Raw genomic sequence first — 16,263 nt, forward strand, 5'->3', positions numbered from 1 at the left:
TATACTAACGCTTAGCACTCTGATCTACAGGGCCATCTTTGGCACAGAGTCAGAGCTGGGAGACCAGAATGCCAACTCTGTCTGTCTCCCTACGTTGCTGAAGCAGTCTCACTCTGTCCTCCGTTGTCTGCCTCCCTGTTGGCCACCTCCACAAGAGCCATGCCACCCCAAGAGTCTGGAGCCTCCCCTTCCCTACAATTCTACCTGAACCCGGGGCCTTTACTCTGGTTTACTTTCTTATTGAGAGTGTCGCAATTATTCTTTTTTCACCTTTCAACTATGTTTATTTGGAGGGTACGGTGGGGAGGGGGTTGCCATATCATGCTGTGGAAATCAGTGGACATCGTGTTATCTCAGTCAGTCCTCTCCACTAGTGCTGTCATTCCCAGTTGAGTTGAGTAAACTGAGCCTCAGAGAAGACGTTGTTTGTCTCAGGTTACCCTGTAAGTAAGACTGGGGCTGCCTAACTCGGGAGTGCTACATTGATGTAGGGAAGAAAGGCTTTGGGAAGAAGAGGCACTGGGCTAAAGGGGAGGGCAACAAAGATGAGGAACATTAACTGAGAGTTTGGTGGTGGTTGGAGCCAAAGATGAGCACTCTTCAAAGGGTTCAAGGGCTGGACCCTTACATGACCGTGTGTATGGGAAGGCCTGGAATGACTGTTCTTAGGAAGTATAGCTAAGTCCCAATGAAGGATGCATTAGGAGCAAGCACCCTAGACTGGACCAGAGGCCAGTGGCTTCTGTAGCCCCTTCCAGCCCTGGCTTTTGGTTTATTGTTTGGGTGGGGAGTATTGTTTGTGTGTTTGTCAGTGAACCCATAATGCAAAGAAACTTTTTTTAGGATTTGGTGAAGGAGATAAAAGATTGTTTTTTTTTTCTTCTGCCATGTGGCAATGAGCTGAAATGGGTACAGTAAGCTGTGTGGGCCAGCAGTGCACTCTGTAAGACTTGAGATGTGCTGACTAGTCAGAGATTCAGGTACTGGGGTCAGCCCTAGGAGTGGGGGCCACCAGCAAGGGTTGCAGCAGGTTGCCAGGTGGGGGAAACACCCTGGAAAGAAAAGATCAGCACTCAACGCGTAAGAGAGTACAGGCAGACAGTGCCTGAGCTGTGGGAATGGTCATGGTGAAGGTACAGAAACGAAGGGCTTCACATCTAGATGTAGGAGGCAAAGACCCATTAACACATATTTGGGGTTGCTCTGTCTCCCTACAAATCCCCAGAGAGGCCAGGGCAGGCTAGCCTGGAATGGCACCACAGAACTGCAGGCAGCCCAGCGCTCTGTGACCCTAGCAGCAGACCAGGATCGGAAGTTCCGTTCACAGGAGGCTTGTGCTGTTGTCCTAGAACTGTACACCAGCAGATCTGGACGACCCTCCTTCACACACAATTACATACCTGGGAGCAGCACAAAACCAAACTTCATCATCATCCATCATTAGAACATAAGAACACACACACACACACACACACACACACACACACACACACACACACACACACACACACGGTTCAATTCCCAGCACAACTGTCTGTAACTCCAGGGGATCTGACACCCTCACACCAATGCACATAAAATAAACTAAAAAAAGAAGACATCCCATCTCCTCGCCCCATGTGGCCCCTTCACTTAACCTGCAGGTGGTGCTCTGCCTACAGCCCAGCCTGCTCGCTCTCCCCAGTGTACTCAGTGAGGGGGGGGCGGTGAGTTTCCATTTGAGGACAAACAAAAAAAGAAACGATAAACTGAGGGGAGTAGAAGGATTCCATACTGTTGTGAGCCGTCCTCCCTGGGTAGATGTATTGAATGAAACAGTGTCTACTTCTTTATAAGGCCCGAACAACAAACCGAAGTACAATTCCCCAGCAGTTCACGCTGGGAACTATTGAGTTTATTTGGCTTACTTACAGAGCATGGGTGAGGAGTACAGGAGAGGGCATGAGTGTATCGGTCACTTTTCTGTTGCCGAGATTAAAACACCATGACCAAGGCAACTTAGAGAAGAAAGGTTTTATTTGGGATTGTGATTCCAGAGAGGTGTCAGTTGTGGTGGGGCGGGAGCAACAGACAATCACGGTGACTAGAGAGGAGCTGATAACTCACATCTTAAACTACAAGCGGGAAGCCAGGAGAGTGAACCAGGAGTGGCCCAAGTCTTTTAAAATCAGTGACATATTTCCTCCTGCAAGGCCACACCTCCCAAATCTACCCAGGCAGCACCACCAACTGGGAAACAATTATTCAAATACCTGAGACTATGGGGGCCATGTAATTCCAACTGTCACATTGAATGATCCCAAAGCAGCTGCACTGGAAAGTCTTCCCCTGCATAGATGATGGCTCCCCAGTGACTGCATAGATGGAACCCCCCACCCTTAGTCCTCCCCAGACCATATACTCTAGCCCTTCCCTAAGACCTGAGGTCACATAGTTAGGGCAGAATTGCATACAAATGACTGGGGAAAGTGTTTGCATACTCAGGTAGGGGACCAACGACCCTCCCCTCTCCCTCCTTCTGTGAGGGAATGTCAGGGGTCCACATGCCCAATCTATGATCAGTCATGATTGCCACTTGCAAGCAGGTACAGCAGACCTGGTGAAGATGGCATCTATTTGCCCAGAGGACCACACTCCACAGACGTATAGAGCTGAGTTCCTTCTGTAGGTTGGTAGGTTGTCTCAGTCAAAGGCAGGGAAGCCACAGCGAGCTGTGTGAAGGGCTTGTAGGCTGCCTTTGCTTTGGTAAGTTGCCAGCTCTGCTCCAGCCGGGAGGCGCTGATTCACTGTTTCCATTAGGTTCTCTTCAGTGTTGGTGGGCAGATCATAGGCAGCCTCACAAGCTCACTCTCCGCTCATCCATGTGTGTTTATGACCCCACAGGGAGCAGCTTTTTAATGAGCCTAATGTGAGGCTGCAAATAGAAGCTTGTAAAACTGACAGCAAGGGGCTTCAGGCCAAAGACCAAAGTTGCAGCTAAAGTACACATCTCTGTAGTCAGACCAGAATGCCTCTGTGCCAGGACAGCAGGAACAGGACAAAGGTTCTCTCCAGAGAAGGCTTGCCCTTCCAAGAGGGCCTACTATGGGCTGTGGGGCCAACTCAGGTCCTCATGCTTGTACGACAATCACCTCACTGACTCATTTCCTTCCTGTCCCTCACAAACTTTGAATTTAATGCATGTAGCTTACTTTTCTTTCACATGGATTATGGTTTTAGTATCATATTTGAAAACCTACCATCTCCAATCCAAGGTCATCTTTTTTTTCCCTATTATTTTCAAGAACTCTTATGGTTTTGTATTTCACACACAAGAATATGATGACTTGCTCCCTCATAAGGATTCTTGGGGCTGAGGGTTAGCTGGAGTCCCCAAGGGCTCCTCAAAGAACCCACAGCCCATAGTAAAATTCCAGCATAGTACCCAGTGCTCAGACACAGAGACTGGAGAATCCTTGGAGTCATTGGCCATCAGCCTAGCCATTCAGTGAGCTCCTGGTTCATTGAGAGACCCTGTCTCAGAATAAATATGGTAGAGAGAAAACGAAGACATGTGATATTGACCTCTGGTTTACACATGCACACATGTGCACAACACATATACCACACAGTTTTTTCAAAACTTCTGTTAGGCATGGTGGCATATATCTGTAATCCTAACAGGGGAAGTAGAGGTGGTGGAATTGGGAATTCAAGGCCAGCCTTGGCTACATGGTGACTTTGAGGTCAGTCTGAGCTTACCTGTCTCAAAATAACAACAATTGTTCTGTAAGTTATACTTTCAAGAGAATGAAAAACCACAAACAAGGAGAAAATAATTGTAAATGGCATATCAGATAAAAAGGTTATTATCCAGAACATACAGAGGAATCTTCACATAAACAGTAAGGAAACCAAGAACCTAATTTTTTGTCTGTTTGTTTTTAGAGACAGGGTTTTTCTGTAGCTTTGGAGCCTGTCCTGGAGCTCGATTTGTAAACCAGGCTGACCTCGAACTCACAGAAATCGAAATCTGCTTGTGTCTGCCTCCCTAGTGCTGGAATTAAAGGCATAGGCCACCATTCCCTGGTGAACCCAATTTTTTAAATGGGTCAGGGCTTGGGGATGTGGCTCAGTGGTAGAATGCATGGTATGTGCCTTGGGCTCAATCTCCAGTACTAAAAAGAAAAAAAAAAAAGAATCAATTAAAATGGACCAAAGAGTTTATCAGATACTTTACCCAAGAAGATCCATGCCATCAGGTAAATGGTACCAAGATGCAGCATATCAAGTATTGAGAAATGCTAAATCAGCGATGAGATACTACTTCACACCTGTTGGAGTGGCCAAACTCCAGAGACCTGACACCACCAAATGCTGTGAGGAACCCCATACACTGTTGATGGGAGTGCACAATGGCACAGTGAGAATTTCCTTACAAAACTAAATATATGCTCAGCAGACAGATCAGTGATTACACTCCTTGGTATTTCCCCAAAGAAATAGAAAACTTCTGCCCACACAGAAATCTGCTCACGGATGTTTGTAGACACTGTCTCCACAATTGCTGAAACATGAAAGCAGTGAAGTGACTGAATGAGTAAACAAATAGTCAGACAGCTACTATTCATAGCTAAGAAGAGGGGGCCTAGGCATCCATGGATACATCAAGGAAACTGAAATGAGCCAGATGTGGTGTCACACAACACTAATCCCAGCACTAGAGGGGAAGAGGAAGGAGGGTTGAGAGTTCTTAGCCAGCCTGGGATTCTTAAGCTGGAACCTATCTCAGAAATGAAACTGAGGGCTGGGGACATGGTTCAACTGTGGAGGCATCTGCCATGCAGGCATGAGGACCAGAGTTCAGCTCCCCAGAACTCGTGGAAATGTCAGATGAGCTCAGCAGCCCCGCGTGTGGTCTCAGCCTTGGAGGGCAGAGATAAGGAATCCCACAGCCCGCTGGTCTGAAAGATCTGACTCTTCGCCACAGCAGCTGAGATGCTGCCACCTCAGGAAGCCTGAGTGCTTCCGCTCAGCGCCTGTTCCCTCCTGTGGGGACTACACTGCAGCCCTCTGGGCACCATGCTGACTCAGTAGGGATGCCATCTGCACTCCTTCACTAGGCTGCATGCTCCTGAGGGCAAAGCACCTGCTTTCTTCACCTTTAAGCCTGTTCCCAGAGCACAACTGCTTCTGCCAGAGCAGATGATCACCAACAATTTTGAGTACATAAATGAATGAATGTAGAACAAGTGACCCAATTGTGATGATTAGAATGTGATTATTTATGAATAAGAACTGTTGTGGTCTACTACAACAACAACAACAAAAATAACAGAATAGTGTGGCTTTGGGCCCTTCCTCCCAATGGTGTTAATCTTAATGACTTTTGAAATTATTAAGCCATTCATAAGAAAACATTTCTATTTGTAAACCCTGTGTGTTAGACCTTTTACTACATACTTAGCTGTTCAACCTCTTTCAACCCTCAATGAATCTTACAACTTAGGAGCTATTGTTAGGCTCCGTATACTGATGAACAGATTGAAGTTCAGAAGGATGAAGTAACTATTCCAGAGTTGCACAGCTAGCCAGTGGCCAGGCTCGGCTCAGAACCCTTACCTCTGTGACTCACTCTGTGCTCCTAAATTATTGGGGAGTGTAGTGATGGCAATGGAAACGAAGTGACTGCAGCAGGTGTGTTTTCTAAGCAGGGCTCTGGTGTATGACATCCCTGGCTAGCACGTTCATGTTCTATTAATAACTACCTTGGCCATCTGCCCTGGACCTTGTGATAATTGCCCTTTTTCACTCCCCAAGGAATGAATGATTTGTACTTGTGCCCAGCGCTCAGCACCTTTCTTCCTTCCCTCCCTGGACCAGCTGATCCTGGAGGCCTCACCTACCCACCTCAGGCCTGGCAGCACCACTCCCCTCTTAGGGTGCAGGGTTAACTTTCTGCAAGTGTGTGGGAAGTCTGTCTACCTGCAGACAGTGTAGGCCGTGGCCAGGATCCTTTCCCGCAGCTGCAAGTCTGGCTGTGTGGGGTGAAAATTGTTCCAGCTCTTGTGCTCAGATGCCAGTGCACTGAAACTTGCGCAGGCCACAGAGGAGAGCCAGCCTCTGTGTGGCTGTGAATAACACACCAGTTCAGAGTCACAGTAGGCCGGTGGGAAACAAGCCCTGAGCCAAAGTACTCAAGTATGGTAGTTAAGGAAGGCTTCCCGGAGGTGGCAACATCTCAGCAGCAGGCACAAGCTAAGGATGAGTCATTCAGGTGAATCTCCCTTCCAGCTGAGTGACTTGGAGTTGACTCACCTTGACCCTTTTCCAAGGAGGGGAGGCACATGTTTCCCCTTGACTGCTTTTTCCCTCTGCAAACCTGCAACGGTTGTGCCGATATTGGGTTTGTCTAAAAACTCCTTTAATAATGGGGAAAAATCTAAAATTCTGCTGTGCAAACAGACTGGTCTTTAATGTTCAATGACTTCTAGACCCTTTTCAGCCAACTATAAAAAGTGGAGGGTTGTTGTTGCAGCTAGTTTCATTTTTTTTTTCCTGAGAAAGAAATCATCTTTGCTTTCAATACAAATTTTCACATAGAATGAGATGTGCCCCCCTGATCATTTTGTTCATGTAAATGTATCATCAGTGCATATATCAAGTCGTCCTATTTTGAAACAGCTAAAAGAATCCTCCTACCCCAAATTGCTGAGAGAAATTAGAAAGGTGAAAAGAGTAGTTGAAACCTGTCTTCTCAAAGAATGTGAAACAGCAGGTAGATTTCTCAGCCACTAAAGAACGACACATCCCTGAAGATAAGGGCACAATTTGTGTAGTGAACTATTTCCCCAGTGTCCACCAGCTGTTAAAAACATAATAATAGGACCCAGAAAGATGACTCCATGATTAAGAGCACTTGCGGAGGACCTGGGTTCAGTTCTCAGCACCCATATCAAGTGTCTCACAACAGACTCCAGCTCCAGGGATCAAACACCTTGTTCAGGCTTCCAGGGGTAACCATACTCAAATGCACATACCCATACATACATATAATTAAACAATAAAAAATTTTAAATATAATAATAACAAACATTTGTTAACATAAACAGTTGCTCTGTATGCAAGCTATTATTTAAGTATGTCTTTTAACAGTCTGATCATGTTATAAAATCTTGAAGAATTGCTGAGCATGGTGTCACACACCTTTAATCCCAGTACTTGGGAGGCAGAGGCAGGTAGATCCCTGAGTTAGAGGCCACCCTGATCTACAAAGCAAATTCCAGGACAGCCAGGGATATACTGAGAAACCCTGTCTGGAAAAACAAAACAAAATCTAAAGGAATCAACTTTGATTTATTTTTATTACAAATGATATACATAGATATCCTGTTCTATAGTTAAGACAGATTTCATTTCATCCTGTTGTACAAAAATCATTAACCAATGTAAGAATACTGCATAACACACATTCTTTATTAATGTGTTAATATATTCCTATTAACTACTTTAACAAATGTGGGGTTGTCCAATATTTGTTAGACAATATTTCAAGCACTTGGCTTACAACATTTGGGTGTTTTGGTTTGGTTTGGCTTGGTTTTAAACAAGGTCTCACTTGGTATCCCTGGCTGGCCTAGAACTCAATATGTAGACTTCAAACTCTCAGAGATCCTCCTATGCGGGCCTTTTGATTTTTGTTTGCTTATTTTTGGTTTTGAGACAGTAAGTTTCCCCTACTGGCCTGGACTGATTACCTAACAGAGGCTAGCCTGAAACTCCCATCATTCTACTTCTGCCACCGAAGTACAGAGGTGACAGGTGTGTGTACCACACCCAGCTTCCTGTGTGTGTCTTTTGAATGTGTTGTTTACAAAAGTAGCTCACAGAAATTAGTGTGCTTTCCTTCTGTGGGGCAAGGGCAGAATGTGGCAAAGTACCATGGTCATGGGGTGGGTGTTCCTCCTGCTTCCAGGACACTCAAGTTCTCTCTGTATTACATCAATCCTTTTGAGCGAGGCCACCTATAATCTCTTTAAAAATATTCAAAGTAACACAGAGCCCTTTTCCTCAGGAAGAAAGAAGCTCAGTGGTTCATGGTTGGTTTTCTGCCTACAGCTGTCCGTGTTGCAATGCTTGCTGTTTTCCCACAGTTTACCTGTTGGTTTAGTTTTCTGAATTGGTCTACATGGTTAGTCAGCTTTCTCTTACTCTCTTGCAAAGAAGCCAGCATTAGTGAAGCAGTTGTATTTGAACTGAGTTTGTGCTTCAGACAACTTGAGCGGTATCCCATGATCTCCGCTTGCTGGCTTCCTCATGAGCACCCAGTGTGTTGTCTGTGACCAAACTGACGTCTACTGGAATGGATGGAAGTGTCAGAATGCTCTCTGGGACTCTGAATCACCAGCACTGATTTGTGGGGAGGTCTAGTGTACTTTTGGCCCTTTCCACCTCTCCAGATGCTGGCCCTGTCTAGGGCTTCCCTCAGAGGCTGAGGGAGAAAGGAGCGGCCACATCCCCAGTTCCACAGGCGAGAACAGGCTGTCAGGGCTTCCAGACCCTATCTGGCTGAGGCTGGCTTTTGACTGCCCTTTTTGTCAGGACAAAGGGGGTGCCTAACATCTCTTGTCTTACTTCAGCAGCCATTGATCTTGCTCCTTGGTCACTTGGACCACTGTAACTGTGAATTCTTACTTTACAGCTCAGGGGTGGGCTTCTGGTGTACACACACACACACACACACACACACACACACACACACACACGCAAAACCTCACAGGAAGACCACCTTCTGGTAATTTAGCTAGAGTGAGGTGTTAACCAGAAGGTGATTATTATTTGGTTTTAATTTCCTGCCCTTAAAAGAGAAAGTGGGGAGGAGTGAGATGGTTCTCTGGGTAAAAGTTCTTCCCTGCACCAGCTTGAGTTCCATCCCTGAGACAACTGTGGTAGAAGGAGAGAACCTACAAGTTGTCCTCTGACCTCTTTGTGCACGTGTGTGTGTGTGTGTGTGTGTGTGTATGTGTGTGTGTGTGTGTGTGTGTGTGGTAGATCCAATCCCACACCCCTACACATAACACTCATACATGCACAAAATAAATAAATATAATACAACAAAATTTTAAAGAGAAGGATATGAGCTATGTCTGGTGCCATGAGCCTGTAATCCCAGCTCCTTTGGAGGCTGAGGCAGGAGAATTACAAATTCAAGGCTGGCATAGGCAAGTTAGTGATACCTTCTCTCAAAAAGTCAGACAAGCACCAGTGACATAGCTCAGTGACAGAGCACTTGCCTGTGGTTTAGGTGGTTCTGTCTCCAGTACTGAGGGGAAGAAAAGGTGGGAGTGATGGGGAGAAAAGAGGGAAATTGCAGTGCTGGTGGAGAGCAAGGGACACTGGAAGAGTGTGTCCCCAGTCCTGTGCGCCTCCCCTAGTCCCTTCAGAGGGACAGTGTGGATGCTGCTGAGTTGGAATCCCACTTGGCCACTTTCTAACAAGGCTTTAGACAAATGACCCAGTCCATGTAAACCTGTGTCCCCGGGAAGAATGGGCCGCTGCAGCAGTAGCTTACTGACAGATCTTAGTAGGGGCTTAAAGGCTTGTTTACCCCACTTCTGGCATAGAGCATAGAATAGGCACAAGCCTGCTTACATTTATTAGTCACTTATGCTCAGCACTTGGGTCTCAGAGTCAGTTAGACATCCTGTTGCATGTGTGTGTACACACAAACACTTCTCTTTCCTTGTCTCAGAATTTTGTCCTCATTTGAACTCTTGATTGTCACAGATATCCGTGTGATAGATGGGCCCAGGAATTAGCTGTGCATTTGGTTGTTTGATGAGTCATTTTCACGTGAATATTGACAGTTTATCAGGCATATTTCAATCTATTTTTCAAGTTACTTTTCTTGTTTTGTTCCTCTTCCCTTCGCCTAGCACACCATGTCCTGGCATCTGAACTTAGACTGTCAGGATAAATACCATTCAAATGAAGCTTTTTTAGGATCTACTGTCTTGTGCCCCATTTGAATCTCTTTTCTTCTTAGTACTTTGTCCTAAGATGACTAATACACAATAAGAGGGTGTTAAATGTTCTATATATAATATTTTATCTCAAGCTGAACATGATGGCATAAGCTTATTAATCCCAGCATTGGGACATAGAGTCAGGAGTTCAAAGCCATCCTCAACTACATAGGGAGTTTGCAGCAAGCCTAGAATATATGAGAACCTGTCACACAAAAAAAGAAAAAAATCAACTCCTAACCGAACCATCACCACAATGCCAAAAAACAAGACTTTTTAAAGGGGAGATGGGGAGTGGGACTGTGCAGGCTATTTGGAAACCATTTCATGGGGCAATACAAATTGTGTTTTCAGATTTTGTACACAGAACTCCATCCAAACTCTTAGTGTTTCCTCACAAGAGCAGTAAAAGAGTAACTCTGTGTACCTGATCTTCATTTGAAGGATGTGGGATAGGTGGTGGTCCCTGCTGTCTTGGCACATGCATGAGGGTCCCTGAACTGGAGAGAGGGTGCTGCAGTCACAGGCCTGCAAGGAGGCTTACTCCATAGGAGTTCACTTGCAAGGCTAGGGAGAATGTTGGTAACGGATTGCTGTACATCCTGGCTTGCTTTGGTATGAAGTATCAGAAAAATCTAAGCTTCATTCAGTCCTACACAAAAAAGACATTTTTACATTAATATTGTAATATTACAATACAGGACAGGAGGTGGGGGATATTTACACACACATGCACACACATGCTATTATGACTGTGAAATGAACATAGACAAATCAGCAGTTGCAAATGTGGGGAAGGGCTTGAGGGGTTCACTCAAGTGCATGAGAGGACTTGAGGTGCCTTCAGATCAGTCCTGAATTTCACATGGTATGCTGCCCTTCTGCTCCTGGTATGGCATGTGCCTGGGAGAGACTGCGCCTCTGCAAGCAGAAACCAGGGTTAATTCCTGGGTGTCGCCTACTTGTGAGAGGGCAGGTTCCCAGGCTTCAGGGTGGAGTTTCCCACCACCTCAACACCACCCTCTCTGGGTACTGTGAGCAATCACTGGGAAGAAAATGGGCTGCTCCACCCCCGCATGGAGTCAGCTGAGAGAACAGCACTGAAACATAGCTCGGAAGGTAAGAGTGTGGTGCGCTGGGCTTCCCGGCTGCTGGCATTCAGGACATGCTGGGATTCCTGCCGCCTTACCAGCCAGATCACTCCTCACCCCTGTGTTTCAGAGAGGGAAGGAAAGACACTGTCTGTCCCTTCATAAGGCCAGTGAGGAAGCGCGGGAGAGTTAAGACTGAGAGCAGTGAGGCCAGTTGAGGAGGTAAAAGCAGTAAGGCCCGGTGGCCAGTTGGTGGCACAGGAGGGGATGGAGAAGGGATGGCTCAGGTCTCCTGTTTAGCAACTGAGTGGATGCAGTACTGTCAGAGAGGGCAGAGTGGAGGAGGGACAGGAGCTTTGGGAAGCCAGGTGTTCCAAGATTCAAGGATTGGGCCGCCATAAGAGAAAACCTGACTGGTAGAAGAACATGGCTCTATGTGGGCTTGTAATCCCAGTGATGGCAAGAGAGGAACAGAGCCAGGCAGACCCTGGGAGCTTAGGGGCCATCTTCCTGGTCTGCAGGCCAAGTTCAATCCACAGAGAGACCCCGACTCAGACAAAAGGTGTAGAAGAGCTTGAGAATTAATATTAAAGGTTGTTCTCTGACCTACACACACACACACACACACACACACACACACACACACGGCAGGGAGTGGGATGAGATGTCAGACCCACAGAGAACCCTAAATCTGTGGATCTCAACCGCTTCATAGGTGGAATGACCCTTTCATAGGATTCACCTAAGACCATCAGAAACAGTTATTTACACTATGATTCATAACAGTAGCAAAGTTACAGTTACAAAGTAGAAACAAAAATAATTTATGGTTGGGGTCACCACAGCATGAGGAACTGTATTAAAGGGCCATAGCATTAGGGAGGTTGAGAACCACTGCTATAAATGGACAAGGTGACCAAAACTAAAATACCATTTCATTTCAGCAGCTAACTCTCTCCAGTGATGAATTTCAAGTTCTACTAGCCCCGTTTTCAGTTTCTGGTGACCTCTCTGACCATGGCCGTGCCTACATTTTATCACTGTAAGAAGAGTGAGCGTGGCACCTCATGAAGTCTGAGTGACTTAAGTGAAGTGGTGTATGTGAGCTGTTCTCACAGTGCCTGATACAGAAACTCAGTAAGGCAGCTGTGGTAGGAGCTGCAGAGATGGCTCTGTGGGTCAGAGTCCTTGTTGTGCAAGCGTGAGGATCTGTGTGTGAAACCTCAGAACCGCAATTAACTGGATGTGGCGGCAAATGTACCTGTAACCCAAGAGGGTCTCTGGGGCTCTCTGGTTACCAGTGTAACTCCAGTTTAGAGGGAGACCATGTCTCAAGGGAATAATTTAGAGAGTGATAGAGCAGGGCACTTGGATGGCTTCCTTTGACCTCTGAGTGTGCAAGGACACTCAAACCTATGTCCTTGTACCATGCACCAGACATGCATATACCCTGCACATACATTCTACATACACACAAAACATTTTAAAGTCAGTTTTAATCCTAAGGGTATTGTGTTCCTTGCTGGAAGGATAAATTATAAAACAGATAGGGAACACTCTCTTAAAAGCTGTGGTTCATCCAGTGGCTGATGGAAGCAGAGGCAAACACCCACAGCTAAACACTGAACTAAACCCTTGGAGCCCAGTGACAGAGAAATGAGAGATGAGCAAATTGACAAAGAATGGGCTGGCGAAACCAGCAGAGACAGCTGATCTGAACAGGGGAGAGCTCTTGGACCCCACACTGACAGCCAGGAGGCCAGCATGGGACTTATCCAGACCCCCTAAGTGTGAAAGTCAGTGAGGAGGCCTGGGCAACCTATGGGGCCCTGGGCAGTGGATCAGTGTTTATCCCTGGCAAACAAACAGACTTCGTGTGTCCATAGCACAAAGAGGGATGCTCTCTCAGCCTGGACTCTTAGGGGAGTGCCTGGACCATGCCCTGAGTGAAATGACAGACTCTAGATATCCCCTATGTGGATAGTGTGGGAGGCTGGGGGGAGGATGGTGGGAGGTGCGGGAGGAGGGGAGGGAGAGGGAACTAGGATTGACACGTGAAACAAGCTATTTAAAATTAAAGTAATAAAAAAAGTTGTGGTTCTGATTATTATTAATAACAGGTTCATAATTACTTTTGTCACAGTATTAAGTGAAAGCCCCTTTGGATGGCTGACAACTGACAAAATAGGAAGTTACTAACGGAGTTGCCTGCTCCTGTTACCAGATCTTATGACATAATATTTCTCACTGGGAATCCTTTGACATGTCAGCTGAGTTTCCTATGCCCTTGCCTTAAGCACTGCAAATGTGATCCACATGTCCCCAGTGTTGTTTCTGTCAATGAAAAGGGAGAAAGGAGGAGGCGCTGGACGTACTTGGGCTGCCACAGGAACCCCACCCCCACCCAGCTGTTGGGGCTGGGGCCCACACTTGAATGGCTTTCTCTTCTTTTGTTTAACTCATTTTAATGCTCAGAGCCAACTAGTCCTAATGTGTTTGGTGACTCAGCTGTTAGAATTTCTGCTTTAGGGAACAGGAGCCTGGCAAGGTTTAAGAGTGACCCAGCCACGTGCTCTTTCTCCTCCCCTGGAAATAAATATTTGAGCAAGGGCTTTGATTCAGGCCTTGTGGAGCCAAATACTAGCTGTGATGGGGCATGGAGGGGCTAGCCTCAGCCACTCTGGTAGCACAGAAGATGGAGACAGAACTGTCACAGCACCTGCAGGATGATCCAGAGAGAGACAGCCAGGAGGGCCCAGGCCAGAGGAAGATTACCCATGTGCCTTTGTCCCACAAGAGAGAAATGCCACAGGCTCAGGGGAGAGCATGCTTGAGTGAAAGGGCCTAGCGTTGCCCAGCTGTGTTCTTATACACACGAGCCACTGAGCAGGGGTAGCATGAGCCTTGGAGGTGTGCTCACTAGGGGATCGAGTGTACACATTCTAGGACCATCTCAACTGGATCTGAATCCTACCTGAGAGTTATTCATGTTCTCACACCATTGTCTTTAGTTAACAGAGAGACCAAGTAGCCTGCCCAAGATCACGTGACTAGTCACATGTCAGCTGGTGTTTATGAACTCCAGAGGCCTATCCTAACCACTCCCTACCGCCACATATCCTTGTCACATCCCTGCATGCCAAAGAGGGGACTCTAACCCAGTCTTACCCAAGTTAGAACACCCCCCCCCCCACCAAGTGACTGACTAGATTTCTGTGGCCTTTCAAAAAAAATAGTACATAAGTAAATACTAGGCAGAAGCAGTGGCTCCCAGAATTTGGGAATCCCTGCCCTAGGCTCTGAGTGCAGTGAGCATCTCCATGCCACAGGCTCTGCATTTCTGGTTCATGCTAAAAAGCCACACAGTGAGCTGGGTAGATTTACAAGCTGGCATCCCCTGGGATGGATTCTGAGTCTCTCTTCCCTGTTGTTGAAGTGCTAATGAGAAACACTAATTGGACTTGGCCAGGGTCTGGAATAGTCTCCTTTATAAAGTAGGGAGGGCAGTATCCCTTTCCAGGAGGGGCTCCCAGCCTTCTGGACTGAGTGGAGAAGTGAGAGGACTCGGCAGGCAGCTGGCCTTTGAAGGAACAGGATTGTGATCATCAGAAGTGACCAAGTCTAAGTGCTGTACAAACAAAGCCAGAGCTCTATGTCACCCCAGAATCCTGAAAGAAGCACTCTGGCCCTGCCAAGCTTTTTGTAAATACTCAATGAAGGGCCCCTGAGCCTATAGGCTAGTTTCTTGGTAATTCCAAACTCTGTCTACATATAGGTAAAACCCCAGCAGAAGTGGTTGACTTCTCTCTCATTATGACCCTAGGGCAGTAGGCAGAGGAGAAACCCACAATACTGAGGCTTGTCCTATCAGGACAGGGGAGTGAGACAGTTGCTGTGGTATGGTCTACAGAGTTCCTCTCTGCTCCCAGCGTGACCTCTGTGTCTTGTTTCCCCCACAGGCGTTCTCTCTCTCCCTGCCTACTTCAGTCCCTACAACGGTGGGTCCCTGGGCCACGACGAGCGAGCTGATGCCTACGCTCAGCTGGAGCTGCGAACATTGGAGCAGTCTCTCCTGGCCACATGCGTGGGCAGCATCTCAGAGCTGAGTAAGTATGGGGCCTGGGGAGAACATTAAAAAGAGCTGGGTTCCGAAGCCCCTGCGTCCTGTGTTCTTGTCTGAGGCTTCAGATTTATTGAGAGCAACACTTGTAACTTAGATGTATACTCATAAGTAATTTAGTTTTCCATTCAGACTAGAAATTGCAGTGTCAGTCACAAGGGCAGGGGCTTGCTCACTTTTGCCTACTGCTTTTCCCAGGTGCACAGAACTTTCCCCCAACACAGATAACAGCGCCTGATGATCAGTATGTGTGTGTGTGTGTGTGTGTGTGTGTGTGTGTGTGTGTGTGTGTGTGTGTGTGTGTGAACATGGGTGAGAGTCTACATGCACAGTAGAAGGGATGAGTCTGTCCCACCCAGTTTGCTTCTGAAACTCTCCTAGGCTTGGCGGTCCTGGCCTGGCCACTCCTTAGGACACTGAGAGAAGACATCTCCAGTGTACCTTCTGAGAGAAAGCAGAACAGGCTGTGTCACACACTACCACATTGCCTGGCCCCTCCCTCTGAAACCAAAAGTTCTGCTAACCTACTCTGCAGGGGAGGGGACAAAGGTGGAGGCAGATATTTTAATTTTTGTTTCAGAGTCTAAACACCTTAATGAGGCTAGTGATACTTGGCACTGAGCTCTGTGGACCTAGAATTTACCCTAGACATTCCATGCGTTAATCTCTGTGCCCAGCCAGGACCAGCCTGCCTGTTAAATTAGAAAGATTCATTCTTGGAACAGGTCTAGCTGCATGGAGAGCTCTGGTCCTTAGGTTTTCTCTATGCTTCTGTACCCATGAAAACTTGAAAGAGAAGGAGTGAGTAGAAAACAAAGCATTTCTCTTTAAGGGTGGCCAGATGTTCAAGGGCTTATTTTGAAGATGGTGCTGTGTTCCAGACTCTCGCCTGCTGTTTTTATTTGATGGCTCATAATGAGGGTTGGAACGACCTGCGTAAAACCTGTAGCACCTCTAATCAGGTCTTTCATGGTGAGGGCTTGTTTTCCCATGCCTGGTGGGTGTTTCTGGGCATGAGACCAATGTTTCATTGAGCTTGGGATCACTT

At 46.8% G+C, this 16,263-nt stretch overlaps 1 protein-coding gene across 1 annotated transcript in view; it reads left to right on the forward strand.

The window, feature by feature from the left end:
* Abtb2 (ankyrin repeat and BTB domain containing 2) overlaps positions 1-16,263 on the forward strand; it is a 167,069-nt gene that overhangs the window by 110,982 nt on the left and 39,824 nt on the right. Inside the window, exon 2 of the mRNA XM_005064848.4 lies at positions 15,055-15,201. Coding sequence (XP_005064905.1) covers positions 15,055-15,201 — 147 coding nt within the window. The remainder of the gene's footprint in view (positions 1-15,054; positions 15,202-16,263) is intronic.

Source organism: Mesocricetus auratus, unplaced genomic scaffold, assembly GCF_017639785.1.
Source record: "Mesocricetus auratus isolate SY011 unplaced genomic scaffold, BCM_Maur_2.0 Super-Scaffold_100004, whole genome shotgun sequence".
NCBI classification, from domain to species: domain Eukaryota; kingdom Metazoa; phylum Chordata; class Mammalia; order Rodentia; family Cricetidae; genus Mesocricetus; species Mesocricetus auratus.